A 22,680-nucleotide genomic window follows, 5' to 3' on the forward strand; every position below is an offset into this window, starting at 1 on the left:
TGCTATATCTAACTGATATGATATGCATTGGATGTGCTGTATCTAGCTGGTATGATATGCATTGGATGTGCTATAATCTAGCTGATATGATATGCCCTGGCCCTGTGTGGTCTTGGGCTTTTGAAAACAGCCATGCTTATTCATCTTTCTCTTGTTTTCCTCACCCTGGCTAATTTTATCCACTTTTAATATCAGCCACTAAAGACTGAGGACATGGCACAGTGGGTGAAGAAACTGGCCACCAAGCCTGGCACTCTCAGTCTCGTGCCTGGACCCCACGGGCCAATCTGACAAAGATATTTCCTCAGTTGAAATTCCCCTTCCCCAAATAACCCTGGCTTCTGTCAACTTGACAAAGCAAGAACACAAAACAGAGAAACCTACCCAGCGCAGTCACGTGTTGCAGATTTTGTCCCAGGATCAGGGTGCAGTGTCCTTACCTGGTTTATTTAGATTCACTTATTTTATGTGTGTGAGTGTTTTGCCTGCATGTGTGTCTGTGTGCCACTAGTGCCCTTGGAGGTCGGAAGAGGGCATCAGATCCCCTGGGACTGGAGTTAGGGATTGTTGTAGCCATCATGCAGGTGCTGGTAACTGAACCCATGTCCTGAGCTTCATTTGTTCTTGACCTTTGAGTCATCATCTCTTCAGTCCTTGGATATGACTTTTTTGGTTTTTCGAGACGGGGTTTCTTTGTAGCTTTTGGTGCCTGTCCTGGAACTAGCTCTTGTGGACGAGGCCAACCTGATCTACAGAGTGAGTTCCAGGACAACCAGGGTTATACATAGAAATCTTGTCTTAAAACACTTCTTTCCCCCAGAAGACACATTATTTATTATTTTATGAACAACCTGAAATAAAAAAAAAAATGCGTCAATCCAGAACTTACTGTAGTGGGATATGCTCTGGTTTGTATTTTATTTTGTTCGGAGACAGAATCTATGTGGAACTCTGGTTATCTTGGACTCATGCACCACCATGTCTGGCCTGTGGACTCTACTTTTTAAAATTCCTAAGTGTGTAAAGAACTACCTCGGAGAGTCCATGAAGTGGAAAGTGAATAGATGCAATGGACTTGGGTGTTTTATTTGATTATTAGTGTGCTTTGTTTGTTCATTTCAGAACTGTGGAAGATTTGAAAAGTAACGAAAGCCAGTGGAAAGATTCTCCACTGGCCCCCAGACACCGAGAAATGCTGAAGCGCTGTAAAACTCAGCTTAAGGTTTGTACCGTTAATTGGTGTAATCACGGACTGGCCTCACAATAGTAACCTTTCCCCCAGAGCAAGCGTCTTGATGAGCAGTTGTATGTCCTTAGTTTTTCTTCATCGTTCTTTTCCCTCAAGGTAAAGTAGGTTAATTTAAAACTTGTTGATACCTTGAATATTTCTATATAAGATTATTTAAATCTTAGAGAATATACATATGCTTATACCATTAATTCTTAGTAAGTGTTCTTGTCCTCTGCCTTGTGAAAGACCCTTCCCCCTGCCACACACATTCTCTAGTACACACAGGCACTCGTGGTCATGGTGTTGACAAGTGCATTGTGCTAAAGATCTCTTTCCCTTCCCTTGTTTGCCGTTTCTGATTGAAAATGATCTGTTACATAGAACCTAACTGTAGACAAAAGTTTCACTGCTGGTAAAGCTCAGCTAAACACACACTGGCTGACCTTGCACAGGAGGCAGAGAAGCACGTGTGCACCTTTTTTGTGCTTACGTTCAGATTGTAAAGCTGACTGTTGGCTGCTCGTGCTTGGTGGAATGATAAAGTATTGCTGTGACTTATGTGACGGGCTGAGATTTCAGGTTTTCATTTGCTAATAGACGAGACTACTTTTAAGATCCAAAATTGAGATGGCCATAGTGGCTCCTACTTGTAACCCCCACACTTTGGAGCCCAAGACAGGGGTAGCTATGAGTTTAAGGCTGGCCTGGGCCACAGAGGGAGGCCCTGTCTTAACAACAAGATGCAGAATAAGCCAGGGCTCCCCTTTCAGATCTGTCTGTACCCCCTTAATATTCCACAGTTTCAGTTCAAGAGACCTGTAATAAACTGTTGGAATCCACTTAGCGTGATGTCCATCTGTGTGGATCGCATTCTCATGACCGTCCTCTGAGGTGTAGCAGCCTCGAGGGCGGCACATTAGTGCTTGTGTGGGAAGTCAGATTCAATTGGTCTGGCTTTTTTCTACTCATTTTCCTGACACCCAGACGGCCTCCCAGTCAACCCTATCTATCCCCCGTCCAGGTTCTTGAGAAGTAGTTATCAGTGACTAACCTCAGCACTAGCTGCGTGCGGTCCTCTGTGCTCGATGAAAACACCCTACTGTTTTCAGGAAAAAGAAAGACATGGCACAACAGTCGGTGTCCTGCAGCTAGTTAGAGAACCTAGAGTCTGGTCTTAGCTCCTGGCCCCTCTCCCTGCCTAGTCACACTGAGGGGCCTTGGCTACAGTCTAATCTGTGGGTGGGGGCACGCCTACTTCCACAGAAACTGGTACGGTGCAAGGCCTGTGCTGACGCTGGCTTACTTGACGAGAGCTTCCTGAGAAGATGTCTGAATTTTTATGGCCTTCTCATTCAGCTGATGCTGCGCATCCTGGACCCTGCGTATCCCGAGTGAGTGTGTCTTCCCTCTGCCGAGTCACCACTGTGCCTGCTGTGTCCTCGTCCTTGTTCCTCATCATAACTAAAGGAAACCCTTACCCTCTTGAGGGTTCACCTTTCATTTGCCAGACTGTGTTTATATTACATTCACTATGGAGCTATATTAATATTTCCCTGTGTGTTTTTAATGAGTGGCATTTTAAAAAACTTTAACATTGGGCAAATAGAAAAGCAAATCTATAATTAGAAGCACAGTGCTAGAATAGCAGCCTACTGAGTTCTCCGCACCAAGTCCCAGAGAGCCAGGCATGACAGTCACTGCTGTCACAGTTATGGCTGTTTTGTGTTCATTATGAAGCTCCTGGGTCACAGGGATTTGTGAGGTTTGGCCTGTACCCCTAAGAGTGATAAGGGTATATAAAATATATGCATGGTTTGTGGGCTCAGTTTAAGTTGCTCAAAATGACAAATATGAGCTTGGACCTCTTGCTGTTTTGCCTGCTCTAGCCAGAAATCCTGACGAGGCAAGCAGCACACAGAGTGTGCCCGTTTCCTGCATCTTCCTTTCACTTCTGGAGATCACAACTGTTTGCTGTGTACATTTTACACACTTGTGTTACACAGGAAGGGCTTCTCTTTCCTAAATGAGCTGTTTAGTGGTGTCACATCCCTTGTAATCAACGTGCCGTTGATTCCGTTTTGTAAATTGTGCTTTTTCTTTTCTCTTCCACAGCGTAACACTGCCTTTAAGTTCAGATGTCCCCAAGGCGTTTGCAGCATTGCCTGAGTTTTATATAGAGGATGTTGCTGAATTTTTATTTTTTATTGTACAGTAAGTACTTCATATATGTATGCTCTGCTTATGCACTGTACATGGTGCTGTGAGCTGGGTTTCGAACCTTCATTTAAGCCTGGGTTTGGGTAACTTACTTTACCCAAGTGCTGCTGAGAAACTGGAGGATTAAACCCTGTTGAGCAGCTCATTCCAGTACCATCTCCGGGACAGAAGCAGGGTGAGCAGTGCAGGTGGCGAGCTCTGTGAGACCTCTGAGACGAGTGGGTGACAGTGGAGTGCGTTCCTGAGAAATGTCCCAGTGAACATCAAAACCAGATGTTTGTAAAATTGGAGAAGGTGTAAAGAAAAGGTTGCACCTTGTCTAATATTTGGAAGAATTTAGTTTTTTGTTTTCCTATAATACTCACTTGGGGGCTCAAGTCTTCACTGGTGGACTTCGGTGGCAGATTATCTGCCTAGATTTGATTCCCAGAACTGCCAAAAGAAAACCAAAAACAAGTAAAAACCCTTCACTTTTTGCTTTGGATACATCACCATAATGTGGAAACAGTACTAGGTGACGGGGTGTGAAGTCTGTTTACAAAAGCAGGGGCTGGAGGGATGGCGCAGTGGCTGCTGTTCTCTCAGAGGTCCTGAGTTCAGTTCGCAGCAATTGCACGGTGGCTGACAACCATCTGTAATGAGATCAGGTGCCCTCTTCTGGCATACAGCTATATAAGCATGCAAAAACACTGTCTATATAATAAATAAATAAATAAATCTTTATTTAATTAAAAAAAGACAAAAGCAGCGTAGACTCATTGCCCAAAGTGTAAATTGCAAACATTTTCTAGTTAACAACCAAAATCCAAAATTAAAGCTAGTTGAGTTATTATCATAAAAGCTATCCGCAGCTGAGCATGGTGTCCCACACCTGTAATCACAGTACCTGGAAGCTCAGGCAGGAAGATTATTCTGGGCCAGCCAGGTCTACACAAAGAGACTGTCCTCAGACAACAAAAGAACAGAAAAACTTTTTCCAGACAGGCCCAGTCAGTAGTGATAAATGAATTCTGAATGGTAAGAAATTTAAAGGGAGATTAAAGGTTATAGTTTGGTTGCTAAGTAAATCCAGTGTTATGATTTAAGTAGCTTCAGTCATTCCAAGCACAGTAATATAGACACATACTCGGAATTTTTTTTCTTAAAATTAAAACATTTAATTTTTTTTCAATTACATGTATTTATGTATTTGTTCCTGTGTATGCATTTGGACCTTGTGGGAACTGATCCTCTCCTACTGTGTGTACTGGAGACAGTACCCAGGGCCAGCCACTGCACAAAGTGCCCATGCCAGATTCAGCATCTTGCTGGCCCTAGAAGTTTAAGTTAGACATTAACTCCATCAAAACCTTTTTAAAGCTGGGCATGGTCATGCATTCCTATAACTCCAGTGCTTGGGAGGTTGAGACAAAAGATAACAAGTTCAAAGGCCGTCTAAGCTATGTAGTGAATTTGAGGCCGGTTGGAGCTGTTTGAGACCCTTTTAAAAATTAAATACGTAAATTTTTTAAATATGAAGATCTTTTGTTGTTGTTTTGTTTTGTATTTTTCGAGACAGGGTTTCTCTGTGTAGCCCTGGCTGTCCTGGAATTCGCTGCTCTGTAGACCAGACTGGACTTGAACTCACAGAGATCCTGCCTACCTCTGCATCCCGAGTGCGGGATTAAGCACATGCACCACTGCTGCCTGGCGTGAAGGTCTTTTTGTGAAGTTCAGCCATGCATGCTTTAGCTTCCTTTCTAAAGCGCAGCGAGCATAGCATGCTGCAGTCAGCACACATATTAGGCTTTGCATCCAGCAAGCACATCACTTGAGCCATCCGAAGGGACCCAGTACCTGTCCTCCTCCGCTGTGCCCTGTCACACTCCTTCCCTTTCCTACTAGCAAACTCTCCCATGGTTCCTGGAGGTTCATGGAGTGTCCTTGTCTCTCTATAGATACTCTCCCCAGGTGCTGTATGAGCCCTGTACTCAGGACATTGTGATGTTCCTCGTCGTCATGCTGTGCAACCAGAACTACATCCGCAACCCATACCTAGTGGCCAAACTGGTGGAGGTCATGTTTATGACCAACCCTTCTGTCCAGCCTCGAACTCAGAAGTTTTTTGAGATGATTGAGAACCATCCTCTCTCTACCAAATTGCTGGTACCTTCCCTCATGAAATTTTATACAGGTAGGTTCCAGAGTGTGCCTTCTGGCATGTGGTTATATGACAGACAAGGTTGTTTGAGTGAACATAAACGTAAACCTGCGACCTATAATCCATAAATAGAAAAGTAAATAATCCTGCCTTCTAGGCCCCGACATCCGCTTATGCAGTCACTTACCAGCCCCAGCCCAGGGCATGGGCTCTTCTGTCTTCTCCCAGGCATCTGAGAGATGACACTGGCTGCTGTGTGTGCTGTCTTCTGCTGGTTTAGCAGACTCCATTTGTCGTTTGTAGCCCAAGATGGTGTTTTCATCTGAGTAAAACTACCTGGTTCATTTGCCTTTAAATTTGCAACATTTGATATGTAATACCATCCTGAAATCGAGTTTTCAAAGTATAGGTAAAATAGGAAGTTTGTTTTAAAACAAAAAAAGTTTGCTCGAGGTCATCCTTGATAGCAAGTTTGAGGCTAGCTTAGAGCTACTCAGAACAACAACAGCAAAAAGTCTATTGGATGCTTGGACCCCTGACTGCCTTCTCTCATGTATTCGTTCCTCACACTTACTGAGCCCCTGATACTTGTGGGTGTTGTGCTCTGTGCCCTGTTACACTTGGAAGTGACAGAGCCTGGAAACTGTACTTCAAAGAGAACCTCCTCTTCTGGTCAAACTGTGTTCCACCTACTGAATCTCTTTAAAGTTTAGCCTTTAAACTGTTGGATTAGACTGTCTCCTACTAAAGGCCAAAGACTGTGCTACTCAGACAGTTTCTCAGGATGTTGTATGTGTCCAGTCTTCTCGTGTCTTGGTAAATTTGGCCACTCTGTAAGTGTCTGGCATTTAGTAGACCACACCACGTTCTACGGAAAATACAGTGGCTTATGACACATGCCCTTGCTGTTGACAGGGGCCACCTGTTTGAGGATGCCCAGAACTCAGGGACAGTAGTAGCTGTTGGGAACCCATCTGCCTGCTTTTCCCTTCCTCACTCTTACTCTGTTCCATCTGATGAGGTTTCCCCTCAGCCTACTCAGATTCTCAGAAGTCTAAAGTAAGCACACATTGTCTTGGATATTTTGTTAGCATCCTTCCTTTGGAGATAGTCCAGTGTACTGATGGATAAAAGGCCCCTTTTGGGGGTGTAAATCTTTTGATCTCATAGCCATGGTCAGGATTATTAGTTCAGGATACTTAGGTGCAAGTGGTATTTAGGTGTGTATTCAGGGCAGGTTGGAGGCCAGCCTGGTCTACAGTGGAGTTCCAGGCCAGTCAGGGATACATAGTGAGATCCTGTCTCAAAAAGAAAAAGTGCAGAAAATGCCAAGTTATAGCCACATTCCATAGGGGATGATGTGTTAATATTTTATAATAGATTTTGTTAAATATAATTAGTATTCAGTTGGTGGTCTGGGCACGTTATTGTAACTTCATGATAATTTTGTGTAAGTGTGTGAGTGAAAGAGAGAAAGAGCAAGAACGAACACACTAGCACACTTGAGAAGCATGTGGGTCCGTATTATTTGCTCCATTTCTTTATCCTGGAGCAGTGTGCCCTCCGGCCTAAGCCCCTTCCATGGTCATGGATAGACGATACCTTTCCTAAAAATAGTTGCCACTCATGGTCGCTGTCCACTTGAGCCGCATAACTGTCGCAGAGATGGGCACTATAAATACCTCCACTTTACAAATGAGGAAACTTGAGCTTAGAAAGGTCAAGAAACTTGCTGAAGGTCACTGGCTAGTGAGTGGCAGGTGCCCAGCAGCTGGGTTCTAGCACAAGTGTGCCTGACTGCTTACAAGAGCTGTGAGCCTGCAGGATGCCTCCCAGATACTCCCCACACCTATGCCACACCGCATCAGGAGCTCCCCATTAGATCCTGCTTCTGAATGGGCCGCCCTAAGATGGGCTGTAGAGTTGTAGATAGATTGCTGGAGCCAGCACCTCTCAGGCTACAGCGTACTGCACTTAGCAAGTACTTACACACAATCTTGTTTCAAAATGAAAATTAGACATCAAAATAAGAGGGTTTTTGTGTATCCTAACAGCCTTCCTTAGAAAGAATTCTGAGGACAAGAAGTCTGTGGATGGAGCTAGACGTCTTTCCAGGCTTCTCCTTCCCCAGAGCTGACTGGCTGTACAAAGCAGCAGCCAGGACAGAGTGTGTCACTAATTCAGCAAATACTTGTGTTGGGACTACTGTGGGAGGACTCAGATCCCTCATTTGGGAGGCAAACGTGGAAGATTTGGAGGAGCTGGAGACAGTAGGTGTGGGAGAAAGAAAATGAGGTACTTCAAGAAAACTGACCGGGGAAGGTCTGAGGAAGTGAGCTTCAGTAGATCGCAATTGTGGAGTGGTACAAAAATGATAAATCTCAGCCGCAGAGTGTTACAGACGTGAGCATCAGTAGATCTCGGCCGCAGAGTGTTACAGACATGAGCGTCAGGAGATCTCAGCCGCAGAGTGTCACAGATGTGAGCGTCAGTAGATCTCACCCGCAGAGTGTCACAGACGTGAGCGTCAGTAGATCTCAGCCGCAGAGTGTTACAGACGTGAGCGTCAGTAGATCTCAGCCGCAGAGTGTTACAGACATGAGTGTCAGTAGATCTCAGCTTCAGAGTGTTACAGACGTGAGCATCAGTAGATCTCGGCCGCAGTGTTATAGACATGGGCCTCAGAAGATCTAAGCCACAGAGTGGCAGAAAGAGAAAGCAGTAAAATGAATCTGGAAAGAAGGTAGCAGGAAGCCTTGTACAAGTTGGGCATGGTGGCGCATGCTTTTAATCCCAGACTCGGAAGGCAGAGGCAGATGGGTCTCTGTGTGAGTTCAAGACCATCCTGATCTATAGAGAGTTCCAGGACAGCCAGGGCTACATAGTGAGACTCTGTCTTGAAGAAAAAAGAAGCCTTGCTGAGAGAGGATGGGGCTTGTGAGTTTAGCAAAGGTCAAGTCTAGAGCTAAAACTTGGAAATTAAAACCTAGGTGGGGGTGATTTTGAGGAAACTTTAGGAGCAAATAAAAAAACAGAAATGGGGGGCTGGAGAGATGGCTCAGAGGTTAAGAGCATTGCCTGCTCTTCCAAAGGTCCTGAGTTCAATTCCCAGCAACCACATGGTGGCTCACAACCATCTGTAATGGGGTCTGGTGCCCTCTGCTGGCCTGCAAGCATACACACAGACAGAATATTGTATACATAATAAATAAATAAATATTTAAAAAAAAAAAAAAAAAAACAGAAATGGGGCTGGAGAGATGGCTCAGCGGTTAAGAGCACTGACTGCTCTTCCAGAGGTCCTGAGTTCAATTCCCAGCAACCATGTGGTGGCTTTCAACCATCTATAATGAGATCTGGTGCCCTCTTCTGGCCTGCATGCATACATGCAGGCAAAATACTGTGTACAAAATAAATAAATAAATTTTTTTTAAAAAAAAAAAAAAAAACAGAAATGTTGGGAGAGGTGGTGCTGGTGGGCAGTGAGCTAACACTAGTGACTTAGCTTGGTGTGTCTGGGATGCAGCCCAGAATGGGCGGCTTTAGGTGATAATGGAGGTGCGTGGGCCACTGGTTTTCTGTCCCTTGCAAGCTTTGCTTGAGTCACTGCTGACACCTTCGTTCACACTTTTGCATAATAAAATGGCACTTGGTTCTTCCAGAGAAGAGCCAGCTTAGTGAGTGTACATAAATAAATACTTTCAGATCTTAGCATGGGAGGAATGTCTTAGTCTTTTTCCTTTATTATTAAATAACTGGTTTCACCCCCCAAAATGTAGACTTTGGAAAATAGGAAGAAAGGCGGGGGTTAGTGTTTAAAATGATTGTGTGATATGTACCAGGCCCTGGGTTCAACCCATAGCACTGCAGAAGACTGTACCAAGCAGAATTTAGAAGTCCCACATCATCTTTGTGCTCAGAGTCTGTGTAATATTTTACTACAAATCTGTTACATTTTTTATTTTTGATATGTGTGTGTTGCATGAATAGAGGCCAGAGAACAAACTGCAGGTTCATTTCTGTTCCTCCAGCATGTGGATCCTGAGGATTGAGCTCAGTCTTGAGGCCTGGTGGCAAGCATTTCTTACTGAACCATTGTGCCGTCTCTTGGTCACTTTAAAAAGCTGTCATTCTGCCTAAACTGTGTAATCTCTGGTTTTCAGCCAGTGTGTGTAATGTTGTCTCTTAAACATTTGGATTATTCTTTTTTTCCCCTAGCCCAAAACAATATTTCTGTCCAGTGATAGAGCAATTGCCTAGCATCTCAAGGCCCTGGGTTCAATCCCCAGTATTGTAAAAATAAAAACAAGGCTGGGCAGTGGTGGCAAACGCCTTTAATCCCAGCACTTGGGAGGCAGAGGCAGGTGTATCTCTGTGAGTTCAAGGCCGGCCTGGTCTATAAGAACTAGTTCCATGACAGGTTCCAAAGCAACACAGGGAAACCCTGTTTCAAAAAAACAAAAATAAAATAATAAAATAAAAACAGATGCAGTATTTTGTTGGTCATACTTGGAAATTGGTCTCTGTACAAACCTGTGAGCGTTTTCTGAAGTAGAGTTGGTGGGCCAGTGGAAAGTATGCTGATTGTTAGGCTACAGTTTGTGAAACTGTTGAGGTTGGGGGTTGCTGCATTTGAGACAGTCCTGTGTACCCAGACTGACATCCAAGAGCACCTGACTTCCTTGCCTCTCAGTGCAGAGATTACAGGTATGCGCCACCACACCTGCTACCAGATTGTTTTAAGAGAGATTATGTCACTGTCGTCTCCCCTCCCCACAACCCCCATGTACAGTGTGCCTGTTTTCTTAAATCCTCACACTTCTTTTCAGTCTTATTATTACGTTTTGTTTTTTGAGACAGTGTTTCTCTGTGTAACAGTCCTGGCTGTCCTAGAACTCACTCTATAGACCAGGCTGGCCTTGAACTCACACAGCTTTGTTGTTTTTTGTTTTGTTGTTGTTGTTGTTTGTTGTTGTTTTGGTTTTCTGAGACAGGGTCTGATGTAGGTGGGTCTTCTATCTGTTGCTTTCGTTGGTTAATTAATAAAAAAAAAACTGCTTGGCCTGATAGGGCAGAACTTAGATAGGCGGAGTAGACAGAACAGAATGTTGGGAGGAAGAAGGCAGTGAGGCAGACGCCATAGCTCTCCTCTCCAAGATGGACGCAGGTTAAGATCCTTCCTGGTAAGCCTCATGGTGCTACACTCATTAATAGAAATGGGTTAATCAAGATGTGAGAGTTAGCCAGTAAGAGGCTAAAGCTAATGGGCCAAGCAGTGTTTAAAAGAATACAATTTGTGTGTTGTTATTTCAGGTGTAAAGCTAGCCATGCGGGAGCTGGGCGGGACAAAATGCAGGTCTACTCGCCTCCTCACTACAAGGGTCTCTCTGTAGCTTTGGAGCCTGTCCTAGAACTAGCTCTTGTAGACCAGGCTGGTCTTGGTGCTAGGATTAAAGGTGTGCGCCACCACCACTGGGTTTGTAACACTTAAGTTGTTACCAATAAAGACTCAGGAATCAAGTACCAGGTGTGAACCTGAGCGGTCAGAGAATCTAACGGTGGAGGAGCAACCAGCTGACCTCTCCACACTTTCCCGATTGCAGAGCCACGAAATCTAAGTCCCTCCCTATTCCTTCCTGTGCGTCTTCTCTATTTGTATTCCTGACTTTCTAAGGCTTATTCCAGTTAGCTAGTTGTTGACTTTGTCCCCAGTTCAAGTTAATATTAACACAGTCTCAGGGTGTCACAGTGCGATCAAATATCCTGCAACAGAGATCCGCCTGCTTCTGCCTCCCAAGTGCTGGGATTAAAAGCATGCGCCACCACCGCCCAGCCCATAACTGTCTTTACCTGACAGTTTTTCCCCTTTTTGAAATTCACAATGAATTTGGAACTTCATGCGTATGCTATTAGGCATTTGCATATCCGGGTTTGGTTCTCACCTGGCTTATATCACAGGGGTGCTGATGGCACGAGCCGTGAGTGTGGGGGCAGTCACCGTGCATTTCTCTACTTGGGGATGTGCTTGGAAAATGTGTCTGACACAGAAGTGTTTAAAATAATAGATATGTAATAGGTACATAGGAAATTTAGCCTATTTTTTCTCCTCAGAGATACATATATGAACTGCTCTGGAATTTCCTTAATTTAAACTAACAGCATAAAATGGGATGGAGATGTGATAAATGAGATTTTATTGTCGTTGAGCTTGATGCTGTCTTTCTCACATTCGTGTAGCTGTTGCATCCATTGCAGACTGACGTCATGAAACCTTGCTCTTTAAAGTCAGGTTATAGGAGAGAGACACTTTAGTCCCAGCACTCTGGGAGGCAGAGGGAAGTGACTCTCTGGCTTCCAGGATGTCCAGGGCTATATAGTGGCACCTGGTCTTTTAAAAGAAAGAAGCCAAGTGGTGGCAGTACACGCCTTTGATCCTAGCACTCAGGAGGCAGAGACAGGAGGATCTCTTGAGTTCAAGGCCTACCTGGTCTACAGAGCAAGTTCCAGGACAGGTAGGGCTACACAGATTAATCCTTTCTTGAAAAACCAAAATTAATTAATTAATTGAAAGAAGAGTTGGGGGAATGGAGTCATGGTTTCTCCTATGCCACTGTGGTAACTCCCATCTGGAAGGTCATTAAAGACAAATGTCTTTCCTCCGTAGATGTCGAGCATACCGGAGCCACCAGCGAGTTCTATGACAAGTTCACCATTCGCTATCACATTAGCACTATTTTTAAGAGCCTTTGGCAAAACATAGCTCACCATGGCACCTTCATGGAGGAGTTCAAGTGAGTATTGGGCCCTGATGGCGCGCGCAGCTTGCTCGCTGGTGGGAGAGCTCAGGTGGGAGCCGCTGAAAGGTTTTGCAGCAGGTTCTGTGACTGCCTGGCTTCAGCCTCCTGCAAGAAGCCACGGGAACCGCTCAATGTGGCCCCTAGTCTAACTGTCTGCTTCCTCAAAGTTATCAATCCTAGGAGTGGCTTACATGGGGGAATGTTCTGGGAAATGCACATGCGAAGTGGTTCTTGTGTTTTCTTTATTATATGCTGTTAAATGAAGCTGTCAGATTGACCCAGAAAGAAATGTTGAGAAAACAAGATTTAGAAGCACTTAGGTTCACTTGGTGTTCGTAGGTGCCAAGCCATGTTAATAACTATTCATGTGCCAGCTTAAAACTGCAGGGCCTTGTTTAAGCCTGGCCGGTAGTAATTCCTCTGAAGGAAGAAAGGCGAGTTTCTTCCTTGCGTTATTCTTCAAAGGAAGTTTTGTCCGTCACGTGTCAGATCTTTGATCAACTCTATCTATCTTGTGTTGACACCGCAGCAGCTTCCCCGCCTGTAGGGTAGCTTCTCCCAGGTGAACTAAGTTAAGCTGCTCTTCTGATCTGTTAGGCTCCAGGCAGTCCCCAGCTTGCGCTCGATGGTGCTGTTTGGAAATGAATGTCCTAGTGTCCCCACATTCCCGAGACTGAGGCCACCCACCTGTCCTTGTTCACAAAGTCCTGCTTCCCCAGCATGGGTTCTACCCATAAGTACACCTGGGTCCTGTGTGGGTCTTCTCTTTTGCCACAAGTTTGTTAGTTTCAGAACTTAGCAGGTAGGCCAGGCTGTTCCAGTTCACCACGGTGTAGTCGGCAGGGTCTCCCTAGACCTGCAGCTTTGGCTTCTATGCAGTGAGTCCCTATCTTCCTTTACCAATGTGACAGGACTTAGTTTTTGTCTGTCCATCTTCTCTGTGATAAGGAATCGCTCTCCGTAAGTAATTTCTTGTCTTCTGTGTTGGGTGAGTCTGTGCTGGCTTTGTCACACCGAGTCAAGCTCATTCCCTTCCCAGCCTGGGAGAGTGTGTGCTCCACTTACACTGAGCGGTGAGCCGGGGCTATTCTGTGAGCAGGAGGCATTCCAGCATTTGCTGCTTCTCCGTGGTATAACTATATACACTGTTGCCAGATATAAACTGCCAAGGAAATCAGCAGAAAACATTCTGGAATATTTAGCAGTTGGTTCATACCAGCCATACAGGGCTGGTCCAGCATGCTGCCCGAAAGAACTTATCACAGTGAATTAGGAAGAATAGTAGGGCTGGAGTTAGGTGGCTCACGACTGTTGTCCTACCTCTGTCGTGCTGAGGCAGGAAAGTTGTTTGAGATCAGCCTAGGGCTTTGTAGACCCTTAAAACAAAACAAAACAGCAACAAGAAAGACAATAGCAAAGTCTAAGGAGAGTTGATGTGTAAGTGCAGGGCCTGCAGTCTCCCAGGTGATCCGGTTGGTGCTTGGCAGAGGCTCACATTCTCAGTGACCGGCCACATGTGTAACCACGCTGTCTCTCTGCCTTTTCAGTTCTGGAAAGCAGTTCGTTCGCTACATCAATATGCTGATAAATGACACGACCTTTCTGCTGGACGAGAGTCTGGAGTCGCTGAAGCGGATCCATGAAGTGCAAGAAGAGATGAAGAACAAAGAGCAGTGGGACCAGTTGCCTCGGGTAGGGCGGCCTTGGTGCTTGCACAGCGCTGCAGAGTGTGCCTTGGGCTGGCTCCGGGGTGCACCTGCAGGGCTGCCTGGAAACACCAGATCTGAGTTGCTAGGACTTTCCTGCCTGTAGGCTTCCACGCAGTACCATTTCAGGTTTGAGCTAGGAGACAGCTTCCTAAAGGTTTTCTTCAGAAGCTAAGACTGGGGTGAAGGGTGTGGCTAAGTGGTCGAGGGCTTGCATAACCTGCTTAAGTCCTGAATTTGATCCTTAGTTCTGCCCCTAACCCTTGGGGAGAAAGAGTTCATTCTCTGCTTGAGTTTCAGGTATTCTCTGCTTGAGTTCCTTACTATTCTCAGACTGGCTGTCAGGCCTCCCCTCAAAGCCAGATTCTCATTTTCAAAAACAGTCTGGTGTGGAGAACTAGAGAGGTGACTCATCAGTTAAGAGCACTTACTCCTCTTCCCAAAGACCCAAGTTCATTCCCAGCATCCTCATCTGGCAGTTCACCGCTGCCTTTAAGTCATTTCTGATGGTTCATGCCTTCTGCACACATATAATGCACATAAGTTCAACACACACACATATTTGTATAAACAAAAATTTATGTATGTGTCATTATATAATTTCAGAGGGTGAAGGTAAAGCTCAGAAGTAGGACACAGGCTTGTCCTGTGGGGGTGTTCTGGATTCTAAAGCCTCCTGTCACAGGGAGAGCGGGTCCTTCTGTTTGTCCCACCCTCCCGGCTAGCTTACACCCAAAATAATCACACAGAAACTGTATTCATTTAAACACTGCCTGGCTCATTAGCTCTAGTGACAGTGCTGACATCCTGTCAAAAGCGTCTTCACTGTAGGACACTGAAGGGCATTTAAGGGACCCCCCCCCCTCTGCTCCCAAGGTGGAGTATCATTGTGACCCTGGTTCCTGGTTGGCCTGGAGCTCACAGAAATCCCCTTGTCTTTGCCCTCTGACAGTTAACATTAAAGGTGTGTACTACCATACCCCAGTTTAGGGAAGCTTTTCATTACAAGTATTCCTGCAGCTTTGATGAGAATTTCACATCTTGTTCTACCTGGGTGTCCATGACTGCCTGGCTCCCTGTTTCCCTGTCTCCACAGCCCTTGCCTCTGATGCTGTTGAGTTAGTGCAGCTTTTCCACTGGATCACGTTTGCCCCACTGCGTGTCTTCTGCCTGTTGCTCTGGCTCATGTTTGCCCCACTGCGTGTCTTCTGCCTGTTGCTCTGGCTCATGTTTGCCCCACTGCGTGTCTTCTGCCTGTTGCTCTGGCTCATTTCTAGACACTCCCCGTCTATTTGCTCCCATCTCTCTTGGGGTAGAATCCATGTGGCCCAGCTGCCCTATACCTTCCCAGTGTGCCCTAGCTTCTAATCAGGCTCTAGACTGTTGAAACCATGCTGAGAAACCAGATAAGGCAAATCAAAAGAGCCTCAGCTCTTCCATTCAAGGTAGGCTGGGTCTGTGACCTACAGGGACATTGTAAGCAGTAGCCCAGGACAGACTAGCCTTCAGTGTGCAGTGTTCTAGTGTTTCATTGGTCTTCCCAAGCATCAGATGTCCTGTCCTTAATGTGTGAGAATACTCCCCATTCTGTTCAAACCCAGCCGAATGGTTGGCTGTAGTCAGTGTCCTGCATGGCCCCACCTCACTTGACTTCCTCTTCAGTGCTTGTAAACCCTCCCGTGCTGCCTAGTGGAGACTCTTAGAGGTTGGTCTCTGGTCCTGAAGCACATTCTCTTTATCCTAGTCAGTGCATTTATTTGAGACAACAAATACTACTGATTCTTCTCTTAATGGGTTTTTAAAGGCACAAATGTCTCGAAGGTGCTTTTTTACAAACAACTTTTCCTTGAGCTTTGATCCAAGGTTGCTGCCTGCCTTCCACTTCCTCATCCCCAACCTCTGAGCAATGGTAGATTTAGGGCTCAGTCCTCTGCTTCTTCTAAGTATTCCCTACCCCTCCCCTGGGTAGTGTTTCTTAGTGGGGTACCAGCAGGATGCTGAAGCATATTGAAGCTTTGTTATCTGATGTCATTCATAGCAAACTCTATAATAAGCAACTGTGCCTGACACTGTTCATTTCACAGCAGTGATGTGTCTGCCTGTGTTATCCTGTCTCCGTCATCATTATACCCCAACCCCTCCCAACACACCAGCCCCCCACTCCTCACACAGCCAAATACACCTGCACATTCTATGATGACTCTGCTTGAAGTCCCTGCCAGGTGATCTCATCTTTTCCAGTGCTATTTTAAAGACTGCAAGTGCAGCTCCACTGCCGAGAGCACTTTTGCCCACAGACCTCTGAGCAGTGCTGGCTTGCTCTGCCGTTCGGTGTGCATGACTCTCTCAGTCCTGGCTTGTCCATGTTGTCCTTTAAATCTCCTCTCTGAGTTCTAGTCAACAACCTTAACAAATGGCAGCTTCGTTCTACTGAATGCTGGGTAACCTTGTTTCTTCTCTGTCCCCTCCCCCATCTGGAGGCTCTTTTATCTCCGTGAGGTAAAGCTCTCACTGGTAGAGCTCTTGCCCTACATGCATGGAGCTTTGGGTTAAACTGGATGTGGTTGTATACCTGCCATTGCAGTACTCCGGCTGCCGAGGCAGGAAGGTCAGTAAGGGTGTATGTGGCCTTTCTGCTGTCTCTTAGTCACCATTCTGTCCGGCCTGGGTGCTTGCAGTGCAGTCTTGGGCTCCCAGCCTCCACCCTTTCTGGTGCACATAGCATAGGGATACCCCCTCTAATCTCGCCCCACTCCTACACTGGCTTCTCTGCACTTGCTGTCCCCTCTTCCTACAGTGCTGTGCATCCAGACTGTTGTGACCCCAATACCACTCTTCTCTCCCTAAAGCCTCCCTAATCCTTCACCATCACTGTCAGCCTTTCTGGGTGTCTGGTTGAAGGGTGTGTTAGGAGTTTTCTGTTTTTGTTTTTTTGTTTTGTTTTGAGACGGGGATTCTCTGTGTAGCCCTGGCTGTCCTGGAACTCACCGTGTATACCAGGCTACTCTTGAACTTAGAGATCCTGCCTCTGCCTCCTGAGTGCTGGGATTAAAGGTGTGCGTTACTGCCACCCAGCTCGGTTTTTTTGTTTGATTGCTTGCTTGGTTGTTTTTTCAAGACAGGGTCTCTCTGTGTAGCCCTGGATATCCAGAAAGTCACTCTGTAGACCAAGCTGGCCTCAAACTCACAGAGATCCGCCTGCCTCTGCCTCCTGTGTCCTGGGATTAAAGGTGTGCGCCACCACCACCTCCGCCAGGCTCCAGCCAGCTTATTTTTATACTTTTGGTTGTGAGCCTAGCCTTTGACCTTAGATGTTCGTAAAATGGAGGTTGTGTGTTTCTGTAGCACATGTTACAGTGCTGTAATTTGCAAAACACAAAGTTTATTTTTTAAATTTAAATAAAAGCATATGAACCAAGAGCTGGAGAGTTGACTCAAGCTTGTCTCCAGGACCCACATGCCACCTTACAGCTGTCTGTAACTCCAGGTCCAGAGGATCCAGCACCTTCTTCTGACCTCCACGGGTACACGGTACACTGACATTCATCTAGGCATAATATGCACACATTAAAAAAATCAGTAAATGCTCATATATGGATGGATGGGTGGATGAACTGGTTTGCTATTTCTCTCATCTTAGAAGAATTACCTTTTATAAATGTAACTGTGAGGTGGTTTTGTGAGGTCTGCTGCTTAAATTTAGGGATGAAAGAGAAGGGCTAACACAGTTATACTCAAGGCCACACACATTCTGGCCCTAAGCACGAAAGGTTTGTTGTTATATCATCTTTGAGGTGTCTTTTGTTACAGCACTCGTCTCCATAGATGATTTTGTGTGATCAGTTGTAGTAAAGTTGCAGGCTTCTAGCTGGTTGTTGTAAATAAGTGTTCCCCTAATTTTCCTTGTCCCTCTTGCTCCAGCCTACATCAGAGCCCACAGAGTGTTTACAGATGGAGGGGCCGCCACTCAGACTGACACTGGGGACACTGGGCCTGGCCCTCCCTGTCTTTCCTGGTGCAGCCTTACCTCAATAGGCTCGTTCTAGACCGTGGAGAGCTGGGCAGCTCCCCATTCTTACTGCAGAGTCTCTGCCAGGCACGGACTGTAGCACCAAGCCCAAGGGTGCTCACTGGCCTATATCAGTTATTCCAGATGTTTGCCCTGACCCTCCCCTGGAAAAAAAAAAGGCCTGGAAGCTATGTGGTAGCACACAATTGTAATTCTATTGCTTAGGAGGTGGATACAGCGAGGTCCTTGGGGGCAAGTTAGCTTTGTCTACTTGGCACCTTCCAAGCCAGTGAAAGAAAATGTTTGTTTTTGTTTTTGTTTTTATATTTATTTATTTATTATGCATACAATATTCTGTCTGTGAGTATGTCTGCAGGCCAGAAGAGGGCACCGGACCTCATTATAGATGGTTGTGAGCCACCATGTGGTTGCCAGGAATTGAACTCAGGACCTTTGGAAGAGCAGACAATGCTCTTAACCACTGAGCCATCCATCTCTCCAGCCCCAAGAAAATGTTTTTGTTTTTTTTTAAAAAAAAAAAAAGATGTGTTGGGAATAGTCCAGGAGTAAGACATAAGGTTATTTTCTGGCCTTGACTTGCATTACCTACACATGTGAACATGCACAGACAGATCTGCTAAACTGAGTGTAGTGGCGTGCACATGTGATCTTGTAGGATGAGAACTTCCAGGTCTTCCTTAGCTGTGTAGCTTTTTGGTGGCCAGCCTGTGTTGCGTGGGACCCTGTCTCAAAAAATGAGTAAGTCTTAGCTGATGAGCTGGCTGCATTGCTCTACCGATTTTCCCCCTGAATCAAAGTCTATTTATTATCTTATTTCCTGGTCTGTGGCAGGATGGAGGCAAAGGATGGTGCTGTAGGTAAGCATGCTGGAGCTATATAGAACGGCAGCCTGATGGTGCCGAGTCTCGCAGTTCACACAGTGGCCGTCTGCAGGCACTTATGTGTATGTTTGCCTGCATGTGCAAGCTTACACCACATGCATACTTGGTACCTGTGGAGTCCAGGAGGCCTCAAATCCCTTGGAACTAGAGTTACAAGTGGTTGTGAGCCACCATGTGAGTGCCGGCAATTAAACCAGGGTCCTCTGCAAGAGCAGCCAGTGTTCTTAGCCACTGAGCCACCTCTCCAACCCTAGTCTCAATATTTTTAATGTTAATGACTAAGTGAAAGTTGTTTGTAAGGGGAGTGAACCCTCTCTGTAGCTCTAGTGTGTGTGTGTGTGTGTGTCAGGTACTCCGATAGTCTGAGTCATCCTTCCTGGAACTCAGTGTGGCCGTTCTCATGAGGTCAGTTATAGTAAGGAGGTCGCTTGTTTCCTGACTGCTCAGCCCTGAAATAATCACACAGAAACCATATTATTTGCAATACTGTTTGGCCAATAGCTTAAGTGTATTTCTGGCTACCTCATATCCTAAACTAACCCATCTCTATTCTGTGCATCGCCACATGGCTGTGGCTTACTGGGTAAAGTTCTGTCCGGTATCTTTCTCTGGCAGGGGCTACATGGCTTCTCATCACTCCTTTCTCCCAGCATGCAGTTTAGTCCTCCCCCCCCATCTACCTAACTTCTGCTCTATCAACAGGCCAAGGCAGTTTCTTTATTCACCAATGATATTCACAGCATACAGAGAGAGATCCCACAGTCAGTAACAGGCCAGGGCTGGGTGTGTAGGTCAGTGGTAGAGCCTGTGCTTAGCATGTGCCAGGTCCTGGGTTGTAATCCAACGCCACCCATCATACTACATGTCTAGAAGGCTGTCTGGACAGTGTGCTGGTGGTGTAGTTGTTTCCTCCTTCCCAGAGTACTGTGGGTTTGTCACACTCTAGGTTGTAAGCCAGCCATGTTTTTCCTTTGCACTTGACATTTTTATGAGCAGGTGGCTGGTACTGAAATTTCTTTGGCAACCATTTGATGTTTCCTAGGATCAGCAGCAGGCCCGGCAATCTCAGCTTTCTCAGGATGAGCGCGTTTCACGTTCTTATCTCGCGCTGGCGACTGAAACTGTGGACATGTTCCATCTCCTCACTAAGCAAGTTCAGAAGCCGTTCCTCAGACCAGTGAGTAGAAACTGGGGTGCTTGTGTTATCTTTGGGGTGACACATGTAGCACTTAGAACTCAGCACAGTTGTTAATTTTAACCACAGCCATCAGTGGTGAAATTCTTTCTAATTTTGTTCTATCAGTTGATAACACATTACATGCTATTCTACCTGTCTAAAATGAGACCCCTTAACATGTACTCAAATGCTCACTTCTAGGTGGCTTGCTTTTTTCTATTTATACAACACATCTGGATTATGGGTTTATGACACAATTTTATTGTTACTGATTTCTGGGTTTTTTTGTATCATAAAAGTATAACAGATACAGATTTGGAGGATATTAAGTGAAATGATGCCTTGGATGCTTTTTAAGTAGCTTTGTAACATTAAGGGCGCTGAAGGCCAGTGGGAACTGAGTAACATTGTAACACTGAGGCCAGTTGAAGGCCAGTGGGAACTGAGTAACACTGTAACATTGAGGCCACTGAAAACTGATTGAGGCTTGTGGTTGGTTAGAGGCATCTCAGTATCCACCGGCTCCTGTTTCTGAGGTTGAATCTGAGCAGTATACTCTAAGAGACCTGCTTGTTTTGACCACCCCGTTAAGAAGCTCTGATGCTTTGTGGTGTGGCGGTCCAAGGGGAGGGGCCATCAAAGGGAGCCGAGTCCTGTCAGCAGATAGCTCTGTGTGTCCTCCAGTTGTCATGTGAGCTCTGTGTGTCCCTCCGGTTGTCATGTGAGCTCTGTGTGTCCCTCCGGTTGTCATGTGAGCTCTGCCGTGTGTCCCTCCGGTTGTCATGTGAGCTCTGTCGTGTGTCCCTCCGGTTGTCACGTGTGCTCTGTCGTGTGTCCCTCTGGTTGTCACGTGTGCTCTGTCGTGTGTCCTCCAGTTGTCATGTGAGCTCTGTCGTGTGTCCCTCTGGTTGTCACGTGTGCTCTGTCGTGTGTCCTCCAGTTGTCATGTGAGCTCTGTCATGTGTCCTCCAGTTGTCATGTCAGCTCTACCGTGTGTCCTCCAGTTGTCATGTGAGCTCTGTGTGTCCCTCTGGTTGTCATGTGTGCTCTACCGTGTGTCCTCCAGTTGTCATGTGAGCTCTGCCGTGTGTCCCTCCAGTTCTCCGTATTTCCTCCTTGCTCATCACATGATTCATGTTGCCTCCAGCAGAGGCCCTGTCACCTAGTGGCCTGTCTGCAGCCTGAGACTGGGTCCTTTCCTGTCTCTTGATAAGCAGATCTCAGCTCAGCAGCAGGGAGAAAACAGCCCACCGTCCACTGCCTGCTTCCCTCAAGGATGTGCGGCAGGGATTTACTAACATTCTCTACGAAGCCCTTTGAAGATGCGTAGACTGCGTGTCTTGGGCAACTTGTCAGCTGTGCTCATATTAATAGCCTGGACATAAATAAGCCGGGCTGTTTTCCAATAAAGCTTTATTTACAAAATAATGGCCATACTTTAACAGAAGAAGAATCTGACCGGAATTGGTCACAGGTAGACTAGTACTAGCTCTACTCTTTTACAAGTGGGTGCTGGGGTCAATGTTGCCACATGTTTGCCAGTGCCTCTGGAGTCAGAAGATGGTGTCAGAGCCCCTGGAGCTGGAGTTACCCAGCAGTCATGGGCTCCCTGTTGTGAGCGCTGGGAACCGAACTTGTGTCCTCTGGAAGAGAAGCCAGTGTGCTTAACAGCTGAGCCATCTCTTCAGCCTTCATTTTTACCTTCCTTACTGGCTGGCTGAAGTACTTCTTATAGCCAAGAAACCCAGCAGCTCTGTCCGCTTCCCTGTCCCCGGCTGCTCCACACTGGACTATAGCTGTGTCCGCTTCCCTGTCCCCGGCTGCTCCACACTGGACATAAAGTTAACTAAATTATTTTTTTAAGTATGTATTTTTACAGAAGCCTCTCGTGGACACTCGTCCGAATGCCGTCTGTGCCATCCTATCGTGAGGTTTTCAGATCAGAAATGGAGGTGAAGGGATGTCTGATGGCAGCGTCAGCTCTCTCTAGCATTTGCACAGCACATTTCAGGGTTCTCTGGAGCTTAAACTAGCCAGTTCCTGTGGCTCCACTGGAGTGGGAGTTTCTGGTCCCCGACATTCTCAGCAGCTTGACCTGTCTTGTTATCTTCTCATTTCCTAGGAACTTGGACCCCGATTAGCAGCCATGCTGAACTTTAACCTCCAGCAGCTGTGTGGCCCCAAGTGCCGGGACCTGAAAGTTGAAAACCCAGAGAAGTACGGTTTTGAGCCAAAGAAGCTGTTGGACCAACTGACAGATATTTACTTGCAGCTGGACTGTGCTCGCTTTGCTAAAGCCATTGCTGATGACCAGGTGAGTGAGAAGTGGGCATTTCCCAGGATGCCTGATACCCATCACTGGGCTGTGCACTTTTGAATCTTCTGACTTCTTGGCAGACCCTGTACACTTCTCTCTCTCTCTGTCTCTCTCTCTCTGTCTCTCTCTCTCTCCCTGTCTCTCTCTCTCTGTCTCTCTCTCTCTCTCTCTCTCTCTCTCTCTC

At 46.2% G+C, this 22,680-nt stretch overlaps 1 protein-coding gene across 2 annotated transcripts in view; it reads left to right on the forward strand.

Annotated features, from left to right (window-relative positions):
- The window catches only part of Ube4b (ubiquitination factor E4B), a 103,636-nt gene that overhangs the window by 75,552 nt on the left and 5,404 nt on the right, over positions 1-22,680 (forward strand). For both annotated transcript variants that reach the window (XM_057784102.1, XM_057784103.1), the window contains 8 exons: positions 1,123-1,222; positions 2,495-2,622; positions 3,344-3,442; positions 5,386-5,621; positions 12,253-12,379; positions 13,933-14,077; positions 20,045-20,179; positions 22,302-22,493. In XM_057784102.1, the coding sequence (XP_057640085.1) occupies positions 1,123-1,222; positions 2,495-2,622; positions 3,344-3,442; positions 5,386-5,621; positions 12,253-12,379; positions 13,933-14,077; positions 20,045-20,179; positions 22,302-22,493 (1,162 nt within the window). The remainder of the gene's footprint in view (positions 1-1,122; positions 1,223-2,494; positions 2,623-3,343; positions 3,443-5,385; positions 5,622-12,252; positions 12,380-13,932; positions 14,078-20,044; positions 20,180-22,301; positions 22,494-22,680) is intronic.

This window comes from Chionomys nivalis, chromosome 11 (genome assembly GCF_950005125.1).
Source record: "Chionomys nivalis chromosome 11, mChiNiv1.1, whole genome shotgun sequence".
NCBI classification, from domain to species: Eukaryota; Metazoa; Chordata; class Mammalia; order Rodentia; family Cricetidae; genus Chionomys; species Chionomys nivalis.